The 22748-nt window shown below is 36.0% G+C and overlaps 1 protein-coding gene across 1 annotated transcript in view; it reads left to right on the top strand.

The window, feature by feature from the left end:
• Window positions 1-1933: 1933 nt before the first annotated feature.
• The window catches only part of LOC118663606 (doublecortin domain-containing protein 1-like), a 61291-nt gene continuing 40476 nt past the window's right edge, over window positions 1934-22748 (top strand). The window contains exons 1-4 of the mRNA XM_036323411.1: window positions 1934-2097; window positions 15995-16264; window positions 17474-17630; window positions 18108-18270. Coding sequence (XP_036179304.1) covers window positions 1934-2097; window positions 15995-16264; window positions 17474-17630; window positions 18108-18270 — 754 coding nt within the window. The remainder of the gene's footprint in view (window positions 2098-15994; window positions 16265-17473; window positions 17631-18107; window positions 18271-22748) is intronic.

The raw sequence follows: 22748 nt of genomic DNA, 5'->3' as shown, positions 1-22748 counted from the left end.
TGACCATCTAGTGCCCACCTCCATATCTTCATTCTAGGTAGCAGAAATGAGGGAAAAGCAAAGCAAACTCTTTGCATGGATCATGTCCACTAATATTTCATTGGCCAGACTTGTTCATATGCCCCTACCTGGCTGCAAGGAAGACCAGAAAATAGTCTTTATTTTGGGCAGCCAGATATGCCTCAGTTAAAAATCAGGGATTCCAGTATCATAGAAGGAAGGAAGGAATGGATATTGGCAGCCAGTTGGCAGTCTCTACCACGAAGAATTTATACAAATATTAGAAGATGTTAATTTATGGACAAATCAGGACATTGAAATGCAGTTATTTTGATATATTTGATGTGTTCTTAACAAAGCAGCCAAAATTATCTTTTTAAAAACGTTTTATATTACTCTCCTGCTCCGAACACACTATGGGCTCTCTAATTCACTCAAAATTCAAACAGTGTCTGGCAAGGACTCATGTCATCTCTACCCTCTCTCTCCGTGGCCTTTCTACCCGCATCCCAACTACATTCTCTTATTCATCCATGCTCACTACTCCTCACACCTGCAGGATATACTTACCGTAGAGCCTTCTCACTCCTGGATATTGTAAGGCTACCTCCTTACCTCTTTTATGTCTTTGTGTAGATATTACCGCCTCAATTGGGCCTATGCTGACAAACCTATTTAAAATTGCAATTCCCTCCACCCCCATACTCCCAGTCTACCTTCCTTGATCAATTTTTTTTCCATAGCATTATCACCTAATATCTTGACAACTTACTTATTTCTTGTATCTATTACTTACCATCTGCCTACCCTAGAATGTAAGTTCCAAAAAGGGACTTTTTTTTTTTTTTTTTTTGCTTTGTTCACTAAAAAATTCTAAGTGCCTGAACAAGCCAACGACATTGTAGGTGCTCAATAAATGATCTGTGGATGAATGGATGCTTTTATCTCAGAATGACAGTTAAAAGGTAGAAGTATATATTTTATTACTTTACAAGTTATTTCCTTCCCTTAGTATTGGTATGTCATGCAACTTTGGGACTCCAGAGATGAGATTTTGTAGCCATGTTTACCAGCATTGTGAGTGGCTGATTATACCTTGAAAAGGAACCTATAACTTTCTTTGGTATCATTTCCTATGGGCATATTGTTTTGGTCTTAAGAAATTTTAGGTTGTCTGTGGTGTGTGTTACTTAAGATTTCTAGGTTGCAAATAAGAGAATTCCAATCTCTAGCTTAAGAAAAAAAAATTTTGGCTTATGTACACAGTAAACTTAAGAGATGTGGTTGTTTTTAGGAATGCCATCCTAAAAATGCCATCAGGAATCTCTCTCACTTCTTATTCTCTCTCCATCTCTCACTTTTGCTTTCATCTGCTTTGGCTTCATATATTGTTCTTAAAGCTAGCATTCCAAGAGAACAGAGCACTACTTTGTTTTCTTCATTGAGACTCTGAGGTAGCAATTGCTGTGTCTGGAGAAGGCATGTTGGCCAGCCTTGGGCACACTCCTCTGCTTGGGAAGCAAAGCTACATAATATACAGTTCCATGAGAATCAGGAGGAAGGTAGCTTTCAAAGAGGAAAGGATGAAGACAGACAAAAAAATGTATTGTACTGCACTTTTCAGTAACATATTCCTCATGTTAAGTTTGTTTGTATAATAAGCGATTTTCTAACAAACAAAAATTAAAATACTTTGCAACCAATTATCATTTTTTCCTTAAGTAGGATTATACCGAATGACTTAGATCTATAATTTTGTCTTTCTTGGGTTCTCATCTCTGTTCATTCCTAACCAGATTTCACATTTAGCAACTGTTGCATAGCCTAGAACATAATTAGAAGTAAATTGTGATTAATGCCCAGCCTCAATTTATAACCCTGGAGGATTTTACAATTTAAATTGAATAACGTTCTTCCTTATTCTTAGCTGAAAATGGCAAAAATAGAAACAGAAGATCACAGAACAGCACTTTCTCAGCCTTCTTCATCATCCTTGACTAAAGCCATGAAGGAATCACAGCAAAGCAACTCTGAAGGCACTTTCAATGGGGATAGCTTTCACTCCATTGACAAATATAGTTCAAATTATTTACCAAGGTAAGAATATTATTTCAGCAGCTTAAACTGAATTCTGAAGGGGATAAAAAGTACTTCTAGAGTATTGTCTTTGTAAATGCTCAAGATTTACAAAGATTATAGAGATTATGATGTCAGTAATAAGTTTGAGATGTGATGGGCTATGAAGATTGTTGCCTGGGTTAAAGTCCTTCAAGTTTTTTCTGTTTTGGGGGAAGTAAAAGATAGTTGATGCAATTACCAACACATATTATCACAGGAGTCTGACTAGGACAGGTAGCATAATGATAATAACAATAATGGCAGAGAAGATAAGATTTACTATGTGCTAGTTAAGTTGAATTATACCTATTTAGTTTTCAAAACAACCCTGGGAGGAATGTAAGACAGATAATATTTTAAACATCTCCATTTTACCTGTGAGGAAATGAAGACCTAGACAAGTTAGTTAACTTAGCCAAGATTACACAGCTGGTAAGTAGAGAAGGTACTTCTCTACTTGAATCCATACCGATCTAAGTCCACAGCCAGAGCTCTTAACTATTACTATATATTCTACCACACTTCCCAGAAATATAAAGCAGAGGAGACACAAGTATTTTTCCTTTGTTTTTCTCTATTAGAAAGTTAAAGAGCAAAAAAGTGTTTGTCAGGTATTGATAAACTATGGGTTGGCTAACTGTGATGAAATAGTCTTTATGCTAAACGGAAAACGTGAGCTATAAGAGCATTAAAGAAAATGTTCATAAATTAAGATTATGTTAATCTTATAGAAATGCTAGATCATATATGTATCTTAGAATGGTTTGATTGTTTTTGTGTTTTGTCACTGTTTAGATGAAAATGAAATCTATACTTTCAACTAATTTTGTTTTGCCTTATTTCTCTGACCGGTGAGGAATATTTGCAGTATATGAGATAATTTACACAGTGCTTCTACTTCTTTGTCTGAATCCAAACTTCTTTTCTGTCACTATTGCCTGTTACCTAGAAAGTGAAGTAAATAACTCTCTTCTCAGCAATCAAATGGAAAGTCAAGGACTATGCCCAGAGGTCTTTTTTCATAAAAAAGAAAATAATGAATTTCAACCTGAAAAGGATCAAGTTCATAAAGACTAATGGTAATCTAAGATCTGTTTGGACTAATATGATTATCAGAGAGAGGCAATTTTCTCTATGAGTAAAGACATTTTCCCCCTAATTGAGGTCAAAACTTTTCTTGCCTCATCTTTTTTTTAAAATATGTATTTTTTTATTGATTTCAGAGAGGAAAAGAGAGGAGAGAGGTAGAAACATCAATGATGAGAGAGAATCATTGATCAGCTGGCTCCTGCATGCCCCACACTGGGAATTAAGCCTGTAACCTGGGCATGTACCCTGACCGGGAATCAACCGTGACCACCTGGTTCATAGGTCAACATTCAACCACTGAGCCACACCGGCCGGGCTCTTGTCTCATTTAGTTTTCTTTGCCACCATACTTTCACTATCTCTGTGATCTTTTCATGAGAAATAATTATTAAAATATAGTCAATTTATTACCCCTTTACTTATATCACAGAGATTGTGCTTTTCTTCACTAATTAACACATTGTACAATTTATAAAATATGCCCAAATATATTAAGTTCATTCATTGCAATCATACAGTAATCAGTCACTTTATTTTCATATTATCTGATGCTATTACTTTACTCTTTATTAAATTTACATCATCCACACTTCTTTTCTCTTTCTTGTGTTCTTTCATTATTTTTCCTCTATCACTCTCTGCTACATTTATTTGTAACAGAGTGAAAACTACTGTGCCAGGATCCTTCCCCCAAGAAAACTAATCATCAACACAATAAATGAGTTTGACATACTGTGCCAAAGGTCCGATCTTGCCATTTCCTGACTTACCACTAGGAGGGCGGATGACTAGACAAGTCTAGCCTCATTCCTGTGGCAACTTCTAGGAAAGCAGCACAATAGGAAACTTTTCCTACCCAGCTGTAGTCTAATGTATCCCAGGTGACACAAATGGAATACATTATTGGTCATTATTGGTCACAGGTATCTAAGGACAATTGTGCCATACTATATAATAAAGAGAGAATATGCAAATTGACCATCACTCTACCACAAAGATGACGGCACCCACAGCAGAGGCCAGAGGGTTTCCATAATACAAGATGGCTGAGCCCACAGCAGAGGTAGGGTTTCCATAACACAAGACGGCTGCACCCACAGCGGAGGCCAAGTTCCCGTAATGAGCCTTAACAAGCAATCAGCAGGGACCTGAGAGGCTGCACCCCACCGCCCCCGTGGGGCCTGACAGGGGACCTCAGGCTATGCCCCCGACCCGGCAGAGCTTGACGGGGGACCTGAAGCTGTACCTCTCTCCCAGTGGTGCTTAATGAGGGACCCGAGGCTGTGCTCCCTTCCCGGCGCTGGGATGGGGGACCTCAGGCCACACCCCCCCCCAGCGGGGCTTGACAGGGGATCTCTGGTCGCATCCCCCACCCGGCAGGGCTTGATGGGGGACCTCAAGGTGCGCCCCCCGCCCTGGCCCAGGCTGGGGACCTCAGGCTGCGCCCCCCGCCCCAGTGCCAGGCCAGGGGACCTGAGGCTGCGCCCCCCGCCCCAGTGCCAGGCCAGGGGACCTGAGGCTGCGCCCCCTGCCCAGCAGGGCTTGACAAGGGTGGGACTGGCCAGGTCTGGATCTAGCCCAATGCAGGGGGCTGGCTGGGTCTGGGTTTCGTGCAATTTTGAGGCGCATGTGGTTGGGTGGGGACTTGACTCTGGGCTCTGTGGTGCACCCCAGATTCTGACAGGAGGAAGATTTTCATATACATTTTACTAATTTTCTTTCATCTCTGACACTTCTATTATAGAGAAAGGGCAACTAGCAATATTAAAATATTTCCTCTAATTAATCCCCTTTTAATGTTCATGAATTTTGTGCACCAGGCCATTAGTATTTATAGAAAATGTCTCCAAATGATGCGTGGAAGATTTTCAAATAAAATAGCATTTTAAAATTAAGAAAATGGCCTGGTTGGTGTCGTTCAGTGGTTGAGCATCGACCTATGAGCCAGGAGGTCACAGTTTGATTCCAGTCAGGACACATACCCAGGTTGTGGGCTCAATCCCTAGCAGAGGGCATGCAGGAGGTAGCCGATCAATGATTCTCTGTCGTCATTGATGTTTCTATCTCTCTTTCCCTCTCCCTTCCTCTCTGAAATCAATAAAAATCTATGAAAGATAAATAAAAATAAAGAGAATGTTGTTAAAAACATCTCTATCTCACATATAAAATATTTTGTTTTAATGATTTTTAGCTGATGATCATGCAATTTCCTAGATTTTTATCCATTACATCCTACTTTTTTTAAAATATATTTTTATCTATTTCAGACAGGAAGGGAGAGGGAGAGAGAGAGAGAGAGAGAGAAAAACATCAATGATGAGAGAAAATCATTGGTCAGCTGCCTCCTGCATGTCCTACACTGGAGATCCAGCCCACAACCTGGGCAGGGTCAAACTGTGACCTCCTGGTTCATAAGTTGACACTAAACCACTGAGCAATGCTGGCCAGGGTCATTACATCCTTTTAATCTTGCTTTCAAGGAGACTAACTGTGCCTAATTCATTCACTCACTTCGTATGTCATTATAGTTATCTTAGATATTTTTAATTGAAATGGGTCTTAGAGTCTTTTTTGAAATATAAACACTTGGTTATATCACCTAATTTCAGTATTCCAACGATGAGCTGTCAGGTCTTTCCATGGAATGGACAGCAGAAAGAAATAAAGGGAGACAGCAATAGTGAATGAAGCAAGGCACCGCCCCCACTGTTTTCAACCCCCTTTACCCCAACAAATTATGCTTTTTTAGATTTTACAGATCTAAACAGTCATACATTATTTCCTTTAAAAATGTCAAAAGACTAATTGTTTTAAAATTTTAATTTCCTCTGGAAAAGTGATATATAATATTTATAACCTCCCCCAGTTTTAGATTTCAGATATACCTTATTTTTAATTCCATTGCACTTTTGCACACACAGGTGTATTTTTTTTCCTGTGGGTGGGCTGATTTATGTCCTGACATATCAGTTGGGATATCCTTACCAACATTTCTAGACCAAACTAGAATTACAGTTTCTTCTGGTGTTGAAAATAAAATATGCCTAACCGGTTTGGCTCAGTGGATAGAGCGTCAGCCTGCGGAATGAAAGGTCCCAGGTTCGATTCCGGTCAAGGGCATGTACCCTGGTTGCAGGCACTTCCCCAGTAGGAGGTGTGCAGGAGGCAGCTGATAGATGTTTCTAACTCTCTATCTCTCTCCCTTTCTCTCTGTAAAAAATCAATAAAATATATATTTTTTTAAAAAGAAAATGTGTGAATTATTCACTTTTATTAACTTTTTATGATGTTTAAAATACAGTTTACCTAACAGTTGTAGAATGTTATTTATGTCTTTAGAGGTTATTCATTTCATCAAGTTTGGGAAAGTTTAATGTAATCTCTGTGCTTTATGGTCCCCAGAGGTTTTATACAAGTTTCCATTCATCACACATATGTGGGGTTATTTCTCTTATTGGTTGTATTCCGGTATTTTAAGGTGATGTTTTTTTCTTAAATGTACTTAGGGTCATTTTTCTTTATGTTTACATTTTCTTATTTGTATTTATTCCAATTAGAGAGTTTAATTATCATTAGAATGGTAATAGGATAAAGATAAGTTTTAAAAATGACAGTATTAAAAAACTAACTCTTTAGGAAGGTTTAAATTCTGTAAGAATATAAAGCAAGAAATATATGCTTGTCAAATATACAGTATAAATAAATAATTTAGATGAAAATGGTTGACTACATTTAACAAAGAGACTACCAAATAATGACGGGCTAAAGAGTGGTTGTTAGATTTGATGTACTTCATTGTATATTGTAAGTAATTGCTATCCATAAAAATTCTATGGCTTCTGTATAAGAAAAAGAGACACTTTGACAGGCAACACTGGTATGAAGCGACAGCAAGTACAAATCCTTGGCAACTGTCATTATCCTGCTGTTGCATTCACATCCAAACTGTGTGATAACTTAGAGCTGCACGGTTGTTATTGAGCTATGTTCTGTCAAAGTAGCCACACTTTCTACTGATGAATAGAATTATTAGCCCCATGCAGATTACTGTCAGAGAAATCTAAACTCACCAAAGATGCTTTCTGTTTCAGAAAGGAAGAAAATTAACAAAATTCTGTCATTTTATGCTCATTCTGACATTTCTAGTGAGATATTTCTTATTAAGTAAGGTAGAATTTTTAGAAAATACCATATTAGTTTATATTTTAAGTCATTATAAAAGTATTCAAAATTTGTAGATTTTGAATAAAGCTAAATCTAAAGCAACCATGATTAGAAAGTTGATTGTATAAGTTCAGCTACTATTAGAAAGTAATAGGAAACTGAAACTGACTTTTTAAATGAGGAATAGTCATTATCTCACATAACAAGAACTTCAGAGGCAGGGCAATTCTAGGGTTAAATTCAGTGGTTCAGCATGTTATTAAAGAACATGGCTCTTTGTATCTTTTCCACTGCCATCCTCAGAATATTGGCTAGATCCTTGATTTTGACTCTTCTTACTCACAAGATAGCTCATCACAGGTTCACTCAACAATGTCCAATAAGAAGATCAACGTTTGATCATTTACATCTCTTTTTCATTATGGAAAACAAAACAAAACAAAAAACTTTCCCCAGCAGACTTCTCTCATGTCCCATTGGCCAAAATGGAATCACGAGTTGATTACTTAGCCTGCAAGGGAAATGAAATTACCATCATTAGTGTTAGACCATTAGGATTAAAACATCTCTATCTCACATATAAAATCAGGAGATACTTTCCATGAGCATATAAGGAGATTGAATACTTAATTGTAGTTGACTGTTTTCATCTAAGGAAAAATCAGGGGAATGACTGAGATAAAATGAACATTACCTGACATAACTCTTGGCTTGAGCTTTAGCATATTTTATTTCATAAGTTGTGTTTGTTTCTTGTCAGTAGCATTTTTATACTATGTCATAATTATCAAAGAATAATTCCTGCATATCAATCTGGTTGAGTTCCTGTGGAAGTGTAAAATATGTAAAACAAGGATCTTATTCTTGTAGAATGGGATATGAAATCATCTGAAATCACAAAGCAAACACATCAATATGTAAATCAGTATATCAGTTCATACACAGGACCTGGGCAGAATGATTTAGAATAAGGATTGACTAGATCGGGTGGGGTTAACTCCTTTTATGTGTCTTACCAGCTTGAACAGTTTTGTTAAATCCTTCTCTATACCCCTAATCCCTGAATTTCTCCCTTATAGTAACTAGGACTTTTCCTTCACAGTAATTGTAAATTTATATGTGACTATTTGTTTAACATTTATCTCTTCTACTAGATAATTATGAAAGAGGTTTCTAGAAAACATAAGCACTGAGTTCAGGTTAACATTTATTAAATATTTACTTACTGAAAGATGTACAGTAATGAGTACAGATCTGTTGAGTGAACACCATTGACAATAAAGCATATAGATCAGAACAATGGAAAGCAATGAGGTGCAGTTATAGCTGAGGGATATTACAGGGAGCAATGAGCAGCAGCAATTGGTTAGAAGTCCTTGAAGATGAGATCAACAAGTATGACTGTATTAGGAGTTTTCCTAAAATTGTTATAAAAAGCCATTAAGATTCACTAATGCTGTTAAAGCCAAGGAAATGAGAAGAAAAATTGCCCCTGTCAAAATTAGAGGCATAACCTTAAATCTAATCACAATCTATTTTATCTGCTGTTTCTATATTCCTCCCTGAGTATATTTTCTTATACTTTTAGACCTCACATCTTTACTTGGTTATTGCTTTGTGAAGCAAAAATTATAAATTAGATTAAGTAAAAATCAAAGAGAGTAAAGCATAATTAAATACTAGCCTGGGTTATCAAGGAGCTTGTAAATTCCACAATGTATAAGATCTGTCCCTGATAATCTGTTTGGTTATAGTGGAAAGCCAACATGTAGATGAGGTATAATACTGTTTGAGAAAATAATAAAGGCTTAATTAATTTATTAACATGCTTTTATAAATTTGTGATTTATCATATCCATTGTATCATATGTAGAAGTTGTCTAAAAGATTTATTTGCCTAAAGCTTGATAAATTTTAATTAACTGATAGTTTTTATTCACACTGATTCAAGGTTAAATTTTGGTGTTTTAATTCATCTTTCTCTAAGCACACATAAAATTCTTAAATATTTACATAGTTTACCAGTGTGTGCATATAAACACACATAACCACACTTGTTGTTTGATCTTTTTTATTATCTAATTTCTAATAAATTATTCAAATTGCTAAAAGAAAACATCTTTTTTTTTCTCAATAACTGACTGTAAACTAACTCATCAGTAATGTAGCTGTTTTGTTTTTTTAAAATATACCAGAATATTTTCATCCAAGTGAATGGCTCCCTCAACCCCCTTTAAAATAATGTATAATCTCAAAGCATTTTGCAAGTTCTACTTTGGATTTTCCCATCAGCATTTGTGGCACATTCCTTTAAATATCTTGGATGATGTCAAATTTTAATCTTAAATAATTAAATTAGAATTATTCAGAAAATAAAATATCTTGATCTACATCTTATTATCCATTATCTAAAAAATGGATCATAAAACCTGGGTAATTAAATGGCTAGTATGATATGCAGAAATTTAATATGGTCTCCAAGATTCCTACTCCCTGGTATATAGTATATACCTGGTATAATTCTCTCTTCTTGAGTTTGGGTGGGATTGTGAATATGATGGCAGGTCACTCCATGATCAGATTATATTAAATGACAAAGGAGATTTATATTTTAATCTTTATTGTTAAGAGTATTACAGATGTCCCTCTTTTTTCCCTCCATTCCCCCCTTCAACCCAGTTACCATCCCACCCCAGGCTTTCGCCACCCTATTGTCTTTGTCCACAGGTAACGCATATATGCATATAAGATCTTTGTTTAATCTCTTCCTGATCCCCCTCTTTCCCTCTGAGAATCAGCAGTTTGTTCATTTCCATGCCTCTGATTCTATTTTATTCACCAGTTTATTCTGTTCATTAGATTTCTTATTTGTTTGATTTTTAGATTGAATTGTTGATAGGTATTTATTTGTTGCCATTTTGTTGTTCATATTTTTTTAATCTTTTTCTTTTTATTCTTCCTCTTCTTAAAGAATACCCTTCAACATTTCATGTAATACTGGTTTGGTGGTGATGAACTCCTTTTGCTTTTTCTTGTCTGAAGCTCTTTATCTGACCTTCAATTCTAAATGATAGCTTTGCTGGGTAGAGTAATCTTGGTTGTAGATCCTTGCTACTCATCATTTGAATATTTCTTGCCACTCCCTTCTGGTCTGCATACTTTCTGTTGAGAAATAAGCTGACAGTCCTATGGGCATTCCTTTGTAGGTAACTAATGCTTTTCTCTTGCTGCTTTTACGATTCTTTGTCTTTAGCCCTTGGCATTTTAATTACAATATGCCCTGGTGTGGTCCTCTTTGGGTTCCTCATGTTTGGGACTCTGTGTTTCTTGGACTTGTAAGTCGATTTCTTTTACCAGGTAGGGGAAGTTTTCTGTCATTTCTTCAAATAGGTTTTTGATATCTTGCTCTCTCTCTTCTTCTGGCACTCCCATAATGTTGGTATGCTTGAAGTTGTCCCAGAGGCTCCTTACTGAACCACGTCCAGCACAGACAAGGGTGAATCTGAGGAGGAGTGGTGAAGGATTAAAGAAGACAGACAGGAGAATACAGTTGGGGCTAGGTAGGTTCACTTGTGCCTAGATGAGGACACAGTGACACAGCCTGTAAGCCGAAGCTTTATTTTATAGTCAGAGCACACAAAGCAAAACAAGGGAAGTGGTCAACATATTTATAATGTTCTTGCAAAGTTCAAATCTGCTTCTTTCCTGTTGTTGCCATTCCCTACTCTCTATCAAGCTTTGTTTAGGCAGCACTTGCTGCACATCCCACAGCCCATTAGCTTTCTAGGAACAAGGGAGGACTATAGGGTCATGCTTAATTATGCTAGGAGGGCTCTGCCCTCCAAGTTAGGACTTGTTTGTGGCCCTGCCACAGGTCAGTCCAAGGCTTGACCTTATAGCCGCTCCCTACACTTACACTGTCTTTATATTTTTGGATTCTTTTTCTTTTGGCTTTTCTGGTTGGGTGATTTTCGCTTTCTCATATTTCAAATCGTTGATTTGATTCCCAGAATCCTTTACTGTTGAATCCCTGTATATATTCGTTATTTCAGTCAGTGTATGCTTAATTTCTGACTGGTCCTTTTCCATTTGGAGGTTTCTAGTAGATTCTTGAGTAACCTTATAACCATGGTTTTGAACTCTATATCCAATACTTTGCTTTCTTCCATTTCTTTCATTTATGAAATGTTTCTTTGTCTCCACATTTTGTTTGTTTGTATGTATTGGGTAGAGTTGCTCTGTCCCCTTGAGTTGGTAGAGTGGCCTTGTGTAGTAGGTGTTCTATAGGGCCCAGTGGCTCAGCCTCCCAGTCACCTGTGCTGGGCCCTCTATGTGCACCCCTTTGTGGATTGTGTACAGTCTTGTTATAGTTGAGACTTGATTGCTGTTGGTGTCACTGGGATGAATTAACCTCCAGGCCAATTGGCTGTGAGGACCAACTTTGACTATAGTGGGAGAACTGCTGTGAAGGAGACATCCCTATGGAGCAGGATTTGCTTCAGTGGGGCTTAGGTGTTCACTGAGTCTGCCCCTTGAGTGTGTTGCTTATGGATGTATAGAGTTGTAATCTGGTATGGTCTGACACTGACCACTGGGTACACTGGCTCTTGGATCTCCAGGGAGGTGCAAAGTCAGTCACTGCCTGTGACCACCCAGCAGGAGCTATAGAGAGATCTGCAGATTCCTCCTCTTTGCATCGGGTTTGAAAGTGCCCAGATGAGGCCCAGCCATGAAACAAGGTAGGCTGGTGCTGGTGCTGGGTCTTGGGCCTTTTATTGATAGGTTTGGGGCTCCCTGACCCAGCTGCCGCTTGTTTGAGTGATTTTAGCCTGAGCAAGGACAGGCCATTATTATGTAAAAGCTGCTGCACACAACTTGGGTGGGGTTGTAAATTGGATGAGGCTGGGTCATAGGGAATCAGCAGGGCAGAGCAAAAAGAAATGGCTGCCAGTCAACCCTGCAACTGGGGAGGTTCCAGCATAGGAACAATGATCCCTGAGAGCACCTCCATCTGGGAGAAAGCTGCCCCCAAGTTCCTGCCCCGATGCCAGACAATCCAGTTCCTCCTCGTATGTGTCTATGTTCCCCAGAGCCTCTCCCTGGTGCTGGAGCTCAGAGGAAGCAGGACCTTGTAAGTTCAATTTATGGTGTCACCCTTTTAAAAGGAACAGCTTGGTCTCCAGCAGCTCTGTGTCACTGAGCCCCAATCCATACTGGTTTTTACAGCCTGTAGTTCTTACTGCCCGTAGGGATTTCTTTCCCCAGCTCTGGGACCCTGAGATGGGGGTCTGGAGCTGGGACCCCTTGCTCCTTCAGCGGCCTCCACATAGATGATCTCCCTTCAGATTCGACAAAGGAGATTTTTGCCGTTGTGGTTAAGGAACATAATCAGTGCTTTTTAGTTAACCAAATGGGAGATTATCCTGAATGGGCCTGACCTAATCAGATCAACCTTTAAATGACAATTCAGAGATCAGAGTTGGAAGAGTCAGAGAGGTGAGTGAGTTCCTACTGGCTTCAAAGATGATAGTCACTATGAGTTCTGTAGCAGTAAGGAACTAAAGTCTGACCAAACCTGAAAGAGCTTGGAAGAAGACCCTGAGCATCAGATGAAACTGTAGCCCCAGCTGGCACCTTGATTTCAGCTTTTTGAGATCCTGAGCAAAGGGTCCAGTTAAGCATTGTCCAGGCTCCTGCTACATGAAAACTGTGTGGTAATGAACAGGTGCTGTTTTAAGTCACTAAGTTTGTGCTAATTCATTGCACAGCAATAGAAAACTAATATAGACAGATAGATAGGTGATTGATAGATAATTTTTAAAAGATATAGTTTTGAAGTAATGTGATTGATGTTCTTATGTCATCCTAATATATAGTGGCATTTAGTTTTCAGTCTGAAAAAGAATGCTTTTATACCAATGGTAAAAGAAATAATACAATGATGAATTGGAATATTTGAAAGAAATTGAGGTCTAGCATCTTATTTTACTTTTTGAGTTTTTATTATTGAGAGTATTAGAGATGTCCCCTTTTTCTTCCACTGCACCCCTCCCCTCGGTTCGCAACCCACTCCAATCCTTCACCAACCTCTAGTCTGTGTCCATGGGCAATGCATAAATGCATATAATTTTTTTGTTTAATCAATTCCTGCCTCCTTCCCCTTTCCCTCTGAGACTTGTCAGTCTGTTCCATGTTTCCATGTCACTGGTTCTATTTTATTTGTCAGGTTTTTTTGTTCATTAGATTATACATATAGGTGAGATCATGTGATATTTTTCTTTCTCTGATTGGCTTATTTAGCTTAGCATAATACTCTCCAGGTCCTTCCATGCTGTCTCAAAGGGTAAGAGATCCTTCTTTTTTACAGCTGCATAGTATTCCACTAATGTACTGATCAGCATTCTTTCTAAATCTTAGCTGTTGTAAATAATGCTGCTGTGAATATAAGGGTGTCTAATTCTTTCTGGTTGGTGTTTCAGGATTCTTAGGATATATTCCTAGAAGTGGGATCACTGGGTCAAATGGCAGTTTCATTTTTTTGAGGAAACTCCACACTGTTTTTCATAGTGGCTGCGCCAGTCTGCAAAAATGGGACTACATCAAACTATAAAGCTATTTACACAGCAAAATAAACCAGCATCAAATCGGTTTGGCTCAATGGATAGAGTGTCAGCCTGAAGACTGAAGGGTCCCAGGTTCGATTCTGGTCAAAGCCATGTACCTTGGTTGCAGGCTCCTCCCTGGCCCAGGCCCTGGTCAGGGCTTGTGCAGGAGGCAACCAATTGATGTGTTTCTCTCTCATCGATATTTTTACCTATCTTTCCCTCTCTCTCCCACTCTCTATAAAAATCAATGAATAAATATCCGTGGGTAAGGATTAAAAAAAAAAAAGAAAAGAAAAGGGAACCCACTATATGGGTTCATATTTGCCAATGATACAATGATAAGAGGTTAATTTCCAATATATATGTAGTACTCATACAACTCAACAAAAGGAAGACACACAATCCAATTAAAAAATGGGTTGAGGACCTGAATAGACACTTTTCCAAAGAGGACATACAAATGCAAAGAGGCCTAGCATTTTAGATGGTAGGAAATAATGAATGAGCTATAGTGATTCCAGCTATTAGGTCTACCAGGGCAGACATCAGTGCACAGGAAGGAAGTATATTCCTATATACAAGGGTAGCATAGAAATCTTACTGAGGAAGACACTACTTGAAGTCTGTGTATACCGTATGAATTACTTACAGATATAATGAAAGATTTACAGTAGAGGCGTAGCATAGACTTGTAGGACAAGATAATAACACTGACATAGAATGTGAAGAATAAAATCTGTGTTATAAAATTAGGTCAAATTCCAGCATGTGGTAGAAAACCTCATCAATATGTGAACACAAAGAGGGGTTATTATTTTTTTAAAAAATGACCAATTCCTAAAATCATTGGAAATAATGATAGGAAATAATGGTAATGTTATAGGAAGAGGAAGGGGTGAGGTTTCTGAGCCAAAAATGTGGCAGTCTACTGGAGTTGTTCTTATTTGTCTATAGTGTCTTAGAGAGCAATGAATGTTTTTCTAGTTCTCTTTGTGCCTTTCTGGAGTACATTTACTTTCCTAACTTTCTGAGTATTCTGGTAATAAGCTGTATGACCTGAAACCCTCAGGATGTGTGACTTTCAGTGCCAAACCAGGATGAGTTAGTCACCTTAATCTCAGGTCTGCTGTGAAGCCTTTCCCAACTTTATTCCAGCCTACATAAGTTTGTCTTCAAGGAGTTTAAGCAGTTTATTTAACATATATTCTCTCTTTATTAGGGTTTAGTTTGCAACTTTCTCAAGAGTAGTAACCACATCTCTTTAACGTTTGTATTTCCTAATACTTAGCAGAGTGCTAGTGTTTAAGTAATTAATCTAAGAACTTAAAAATTTTACTTATATTGTTTCAAGGATTACACAGCTTTCTTCTTTAAGTATGTAAGTACATTTAATGGTTATGAACATGAGTTTTTTCTTTTTAATTCTCACCAGATGATATTCTTCCATTGATTTTTAGAGCAAGTAGAAGGCAGGGAAGGGGATAGAGAGAGACAGAGACACACAGAGAGAAGCAGAGAGAGAGAGAGAGAGAGAGAGAGAGACAGAGAGAGACAGAGAGAGACAGAGACAGAGAGAGATCAGTGTGTTGGTTGCCTCCTGCATGCACCCTGACTGGGGACTGGGGTTGGAACCTGCAACCCAGGTACATGCCCTTGACCAGAAATCTAACTGGAGACTTTGGATGGTGGACCAACGCTCTAACCACTTAGAACACTGGCCAAGGCTGAAAGTGGGTTTTGTCCTAGGATCCGCTTGGGTTCAATTTCTCCCTGCCAACTAAATAATTATTTGAGCTTGGGCAAATTAATAGCCTCTCAGAGCCACAATTTCTTAAATCTGGAAAATGGGGATAAAAATAGTACCTATTTCCCAGGGATATTGTAAGGATTAAACAAATAATGGCTAAGTGTGTAGTATGTTGTCTAGCACATGGCACAAAACCAGTTATTATGTGGTAGTTGTTAATAAGTGAATATAAATCAATTCACTGTATTCTTCCATGCATTGTTTCTTCCAGGGAGTTTATGTCATCCCAGGCAAAAGCAGTTATTAAAACTACTAAAGATTATTTGCAGCCTCAGTTTGGCCCCAACAGACTGTTGCTTTCAGCAGCAATATCAGAAGGGTCAGGACTTCAAAATTGCTCCACACATCAAACAGTATCAGATCATAGGCATGGTGAAATATCAGACCCGGATAGCTACAAATCAAACAGAAATAACAATTCCTGTTTTATATCAGCATCCAAGAGAAACAGACCTGTCAGTGCTCCGGAGGGTCAACCGAGGTAATCAAAGCCGTGCTCTCTTCTTTTTAACCAACTGTTGAGGCTTTTCCCTTTGAGCAGAATTCATAATGATTCAATTGGTTATTTCAGACATTAAGATGTAGCACATTTCTAGTGCTAGGGTTTTGTTTCTGTTTTTTATTTTTTTTTCTTTGAAAGCATAGGGGTAGAAAGTTGTTAATTACACTTGTGGAAAACATGAAATATACTTCACCCTGGATACTATGAAACTCTAAAAAAATATTTAAAACAAAATCAGTCTAGGACCATGATAGATCTTTGCTTACCAGGTATTGGTTTAAAAATAGAAATGCATACTTTTGATATTTACCCAAAATTCCAAAATAAAATTAAATTGTAATGAACTTATTATAAAACTATTTTGTGTATTTTTACATAGTTTGTAATAATCTTTTAACCTAAGAGTTTGTGGATTGGATAAAATATTTGTAAAATAAAAATCAAATCAAGAAACTGATGCTACCATTATTTTCATATGTTTGAATAGGCGGATATATTGTGATTTTAATTTCCCTAAAGTTTTTATTTTAAAATGTTTACTTTGCCTTTTGTAGCATTAAGAATTAACAGGGTTAGTTACAGAACTCCGAAGTAAAATTTTGACATTTTAGTCAATTACATGCTTTGCTGAGAAAATAGTAAGATTGACATTGGTTTTGACTGAAGACAAAACTTAGAAATTTTCTTTTACTTCCTCCAGATAATTTGAAATGAAAGCAATTACAATTGACTTTAGATTAAAAAATGTTGTCATGATATGCTTGAATTTGAAATCTTTTAAAATAAATCAAAGAACTTTGATAAATATGAAAACTTAAAGGAAAAATTTTTCCACTAAGTATTTTATAATATTAAGACCATATTGCTATTTTATGCTTTCTATCAGAACATAATTAATATAAAAAATATCATTTTTAAAAACAAGTATTGTGATGTTTTATAAGTAAAATGATAGAAATGATTTATTCTGAAATAAACTGTCCCATGAACAGTTTTGGCAAACTTATCCTGTATTAAGTGTTTTTAAATATTTAAGTAGTTATATACAACTATAAAAAGTTTTTTTGAAGAATACTTACAGTCATTAGAGCTTATATGTATGTGTAAAAAATATCCAGGATAATATGGTTTTGAATGTTTTTACTAATTGACATGCAACAATTTTTACTTTTTTTTCTCTCTCTTCAGAGTTGCAGAGTTCTCTTCTTTAAAATTTCAGTCGGCCCAGAATTGGCAGAGAATCTCTCAAAGACATAAGCTTCAAACCAGAGTGATTAGAGTAACAGCTTACAAAAATGGATCTAGAACAGTCTTTGCCAAAGTTGCTGTACCAACCATCTCCTTGGTAACTAGTGTTCAAAAGTTTTTATTGCTTCATTTCTTCCCTTAATCTCTTTAAAATATAAAAGTGGAGAAAAATGACATTTATTCTGTCAAAATGTTCTTTTTAGTAATATGAACCTATAAATTGCTTAGGTATACATAAAACTCACAGGCATTCCTTTCCTTTCCTTTTTCACCAACATATAAAAAGTGAAACACATTTAGTGAAACACATGTTATATTTTGTAGAATTATAAAAACATTTAACTGACAGGATATTTAAGGACTAAAATTAGACAATTATTAGATATTCTTAGTGCTGTAATTTATCTTTTATTTGTATATTTTCAACTGCTAGAAAATATACTGGTGGAGTTATTCAAGTTAACTCTGGCAATTGCCTCAAGTTTCTGTTTTGATTGGAAGCATGTTTGGTCTCATGGAAATGTGTAACTCTCCTTTTGTGAATCACTTTCTCTTACCTCTTGCTTTCTCCCAGTTGCTGGAGGAGTGCACGGAGAAGCTGCGTCTGAACATGGCCGCACGACGAGTGTTCTTGGCAGATGGCTCTGAAGCCCTCGAACCTGAAGACATACCCCATGAAGCCGACGTTTATGTTTCAATGGGAGAGCCCTTTTTAGATCCATTCAAAAAAATTAAAGGTAAAAAAGAAGAGAAAACCCTACCCCCACGTACAGTAAATGGCTTGAGGGATGCAATTAAAAAATGATTTTCATCCTGTCTTTTTTGCATGGTTTAACAAAACTAATGTTTACGCATTTACAGCTCAGTAAGAGGATAATGTGGTTAATGAAAGAAAAATCCACTGACAGCCACGTTTATTGCCCTTCATTAGCATTGGTGCTTAATTTAATATAGATCTGAATAGACATTAGGGAGCCTGCAGGAGGTTAAATGGTGAAAATATAATAAATTAAATCAGAGATTATTGAATTTACTGTTTAGTTTCTGTGACACCCAACAGACATAATTCATTAGACTTATTCTCTTAGAAAATAGTTCAAAGTTTCAAGTATCCCTTATGCATTTACACTCTTGGTCTTTTTTCAGATGGCATTAACATAATTATGAAAGTGTGGCCAGTAATGAACACATAATTCTTATATACATGTAATTTTCCTAATAAAATTTTTCATAAGGTAAATGCTACAGCTTGACTTTTTTACCTTGAAATGTATATATGCTTATATACATGATAGAAATTATAATAATATAAATTATATATGAAATATAAACAGAAACATATTTTAGAACTATTTGTAGATAAGATCTTTTTTTAAAATGTGCATTTACATTTTCTAAACTGAAAACAGTTTTCCTCCTTTAGTGGTAAAAAATACATTTTAAGAGATAAATGAAAGTACTTCTATCTAAGAATATTCTTCTAGATATTCCATATCCAAATGCCATATCCAAGTCTGTTATCAAGTCCTATATGTGGTAATCCCATTTAAATGAAACAGCTTTGCCATACAAATTCAGTGTATCTAACTGCTTGCTGTGCTCCCTTATGCTTTTTATATCTTCTTAAAAGTTGTGTTGTTGTTGTTTTTTTCCTGCAACTGCTAAAAAGCTGATGAGCCAAAGGCAAGTCTAGGCAGTAATTGCATAACTCTGGAGTTGATTACAGATGAAGTGGTAAAAATTATTTCTCTATGAATGTTATCATAGAAAATAATACTAAGATTTCATAATGCTTGATCATCAGGAAATAATTTATTGAATTCAATAGAAAGTTCGAGTTAATTTGGTCCTTGTAAAGAAACTTGTTGCTGCAATACTCAGTAAAAATTACCCATACAATAGTGGAGACCCATATCATTTTCTAATTTTGTTTTAACTTTAAATATGGCTGCCTTTATTTTGTATTCATTAATCATCTGCTTGCATATAAGCATGTTTGTGAGTTTTTTATATTTAGGTATTTATATAATTAGTACTTTCTTAAGATCCTTGATTGTTTTTATTAATAAGAAATATTTGCCTTTCTTATAATAATGGAAGAGATATATAAAAAATTACTTACATCTAAGCTTCTTAGAAAATTTCCTGGACATTTATGCTTAAAATACTAATGTTACACACATGACTAAGCTTGGTGGATGATTTTTAAATGTACAAACTAATTTCCCCCTACTTTTTGTTTTCTCTTTTATCCTTTTTAAAGCCAAGTCCCGAACAAAAACTTCTTTGCTTTGTCTGCATATCTTTGGCTGTGTTTCACTGTGACATGCACTGCTGTTCTTTTAGCACCAAAATGTTGGCACACACTCCTGAAAATTTCACACCATCTCTTGCTGGATCAGCAAGCTTAACCCACCAAAATCTGGTGTTGTGCAATGGTTTTTGACTGATAATCAATCTTTATGCTGCTCGACAGTTGTTGCTGGGACACGGAGTAGAGCAGGTGGCAGATGTGCCTTGTCTTTTGAGAAAAGAAATGGTAGGTGAGCTTGGACACAGACTAGCATATCACATGTCCATTAAAAAGACTTAGGATAAGTAGAATGGGGAAAAAATCCACTCATCTAAGTTCATAGATAAGCCTAAAAATCAGCATTTGATTTCTTTCAGAACATTAAGAATATAAATGTAAATAAATGTTATACATATGTGTGTATATATGTATGATAATGTATAACTTGATTTAGATAACTTGAGAGGGGTGTGAGGAAATTTCATATGTATGTATATATGTCATACATATGTATACATATTTCATGTCACATACACTTTCTCAAACAATTTAAAATTACCTTTCTCGCATGTGTCTTATAGATAAATCAATACTTTGCCAACTTGTTGTCCTGAATGTACCATAAAAAAAAATAAAACATTCATGAGTAGTTTTGAAGGTAGTAGATGAATTTAGGGTAAGAGGCATTCTCAGACGTTGGAAAAGCAAACATTCTAAAGGTAAACCGGAGTACAACAGTTAGGAGAATTGGGTGTTACTCTTTTATCTTTCTAAATGAGCATGAATAATTTATATACAGTTAACAAACAGACATTAAAGTCAGCAACTGGTCATTATTATTTCAATATACTGATTTTCAATCATTCAGCCAACATTCATTGATAGCATACTATGTGCCAGGTACTAGGATAGATCAGAGACAGGTGGGAAGAAGAGTTCATAGTCTTTTTTATGATTATTCTTTCATCTCCAATTTTGAATTCAGTTTAATCTAAGTTTAATATTTATTAAGTATCTACTATCTGTAGAGTCCTGGCATAGGGATAGAAGCCCTGGTCTTTAACACTAGAAAGACTGAAATTTAGTATATACCTATATTGCCCAAAAGCAGTCAAAATGACTGCATTGTGAAAGAATAATACCGGAGCACTCTTCACTTATGTTCCTTAGCTTTTCCAATAACTCACTTCTATTCGACATTTCTTTCATGAATTTAGGGCGCAAAAGAAATAAAATAAACAACTTATTAGAACAAGTATCACTGCATAAAGATTCGAATAACAAGCACTAGTTTAGCTTATTGGGCAACTGCAACTTATCAAGTATCGACAATTTATCATGTACTTGTATGTTATGTGACGGTAATCGAAAAAAAATGAAAACTGTTATTTCAATACAGAGCCGAACTGGTCATATAAGAAATTTACTCAATTCAATAATAAGAGTCATTTGATTATTTAAAATTTCCCAAGCAGTCAAAATGACTGCTTTTGGGCAATATAGGTATAACACATATATATATATACCGGAAATGAAGGAGGGGGAGGTAACTACAATTATTAATAAACGCATTTATATGTTGTACAAAAAGTCACAAAATTCTAAGACATTGTGTCCTTATATACATAATTGTTTTTCTAATTGAAATTAAAAAGCAGTCAAAATGACTTCCTTGGGCAATCTAGTGTTAAGGACCGTAAACTGGGTAAATAAGTTATAAATCCTTTAAACTGAGAGCAATATTCAACAAAGTGATAGGAAAATTTACTTCATTTCTGGCACAGGAAGGCCAAATAAGCCTATGTATATTTTGGCAATTATATTTCCATACTTCATTTTTTTTTATTATTATTTGGAAAAGCAATGTAGATAATAAAAAAATGCCTTCCTTTGACCTATTTCCAGATTTGCTAAGGTAGAAAAATATGTATAGAACATCTCTGTTTTTTGTTGTTGTTTGCCTAGATGTAATATTAACTTATTTAGAGAACATCTCTGATTTTTTAACTACTTTACTATCTCTTTTGAGTATCACTGTTGACAACCAGTGGCACAGGATTTAATAGAAAGCTAGAGAGCTATTCATCACATACCTCAAAACACAAAGCTTGTATATAGAGGTCAGGCCAAGGTCAAAACTGACAGGAAGGATTCCCTATTGAGATGCAATATTAGAATAATTCTTGCATTTTGAAGTTGAATACTTAAGCAGAAAGATTAGTTATGTATGGGGAAAAATAGAAATATTTTATAAAGAAAGTTGATGTTAATCAACTGTCTTGTTAGGTATTACAATTCTGGCATTTGGAGAGTCTAAAATTGATTAATGATTCTGCTAGAATTGTGAAGATGTAGTTAATGAATTGTTTGAAAAGACACTTAAAAGTTTTCAGATTTATGGACATGCAGTTTAGGTATTATGTTCTTGAATCTTCTGCTTAATGGGGCACAGTGAAAATTCTTGCATCAGATTCATGGGGTTTATAAGAGTTCAGCTGCTTTATAACTGCTAGGCAGTGCAAACCTAGCATAAAAAACGGTTCATGCCCTGAAGCTGCTTAAATATCTTAATGAAGGTGAGGGAAAAAAACACTGCTCGGACCTAATCCATTAGGTCTAACTTCCAATGTATAGAGCTCTGATTGTTTAGAAATTATTTTTTTTAAGTTTTATATTTTCATTCTGTTTTTTAAAAATTTATTTTATTGTTTAAAGTTTTACAAATAGTAGTACATATGTCTCCTTTTTTCCCCCAATTCCATTCTCTCTTATCTGTTCTATCCTACCATTTGGCTTTAGAGTTATCACTTACATTCATTTAAGTCCTGAGTTTTGTTAACCAGAAGTGTAACTGAGTATTATGAATAACATTTTACATCTTTTACATACTGTATTGTGAAGATGTGGTCACAGGAAAAATAT

The sequence above is a fragment of the Myotis myotis genome, unplaced genomic scaffold (assembly GCF_014108235.1).
Source record: "Myotis myotis isolate mMyoMyo1 unplaced genomic scaffold, mMyoMyo1.p scaffold_m19_p_10, whole genome shotgun sequence".
In the NCBI taxonomy this organism is placed as follows: Eukaryota; Metazoa; Chordata; class Mammalia; order Chiroptera; family Vespertilionidae; genus Myotis; species Myotis myotis.
Note: the sequence above shows the minus strand (reverse complement) of the source record. Positions and strands in the feature narration are given on the sequence as shown.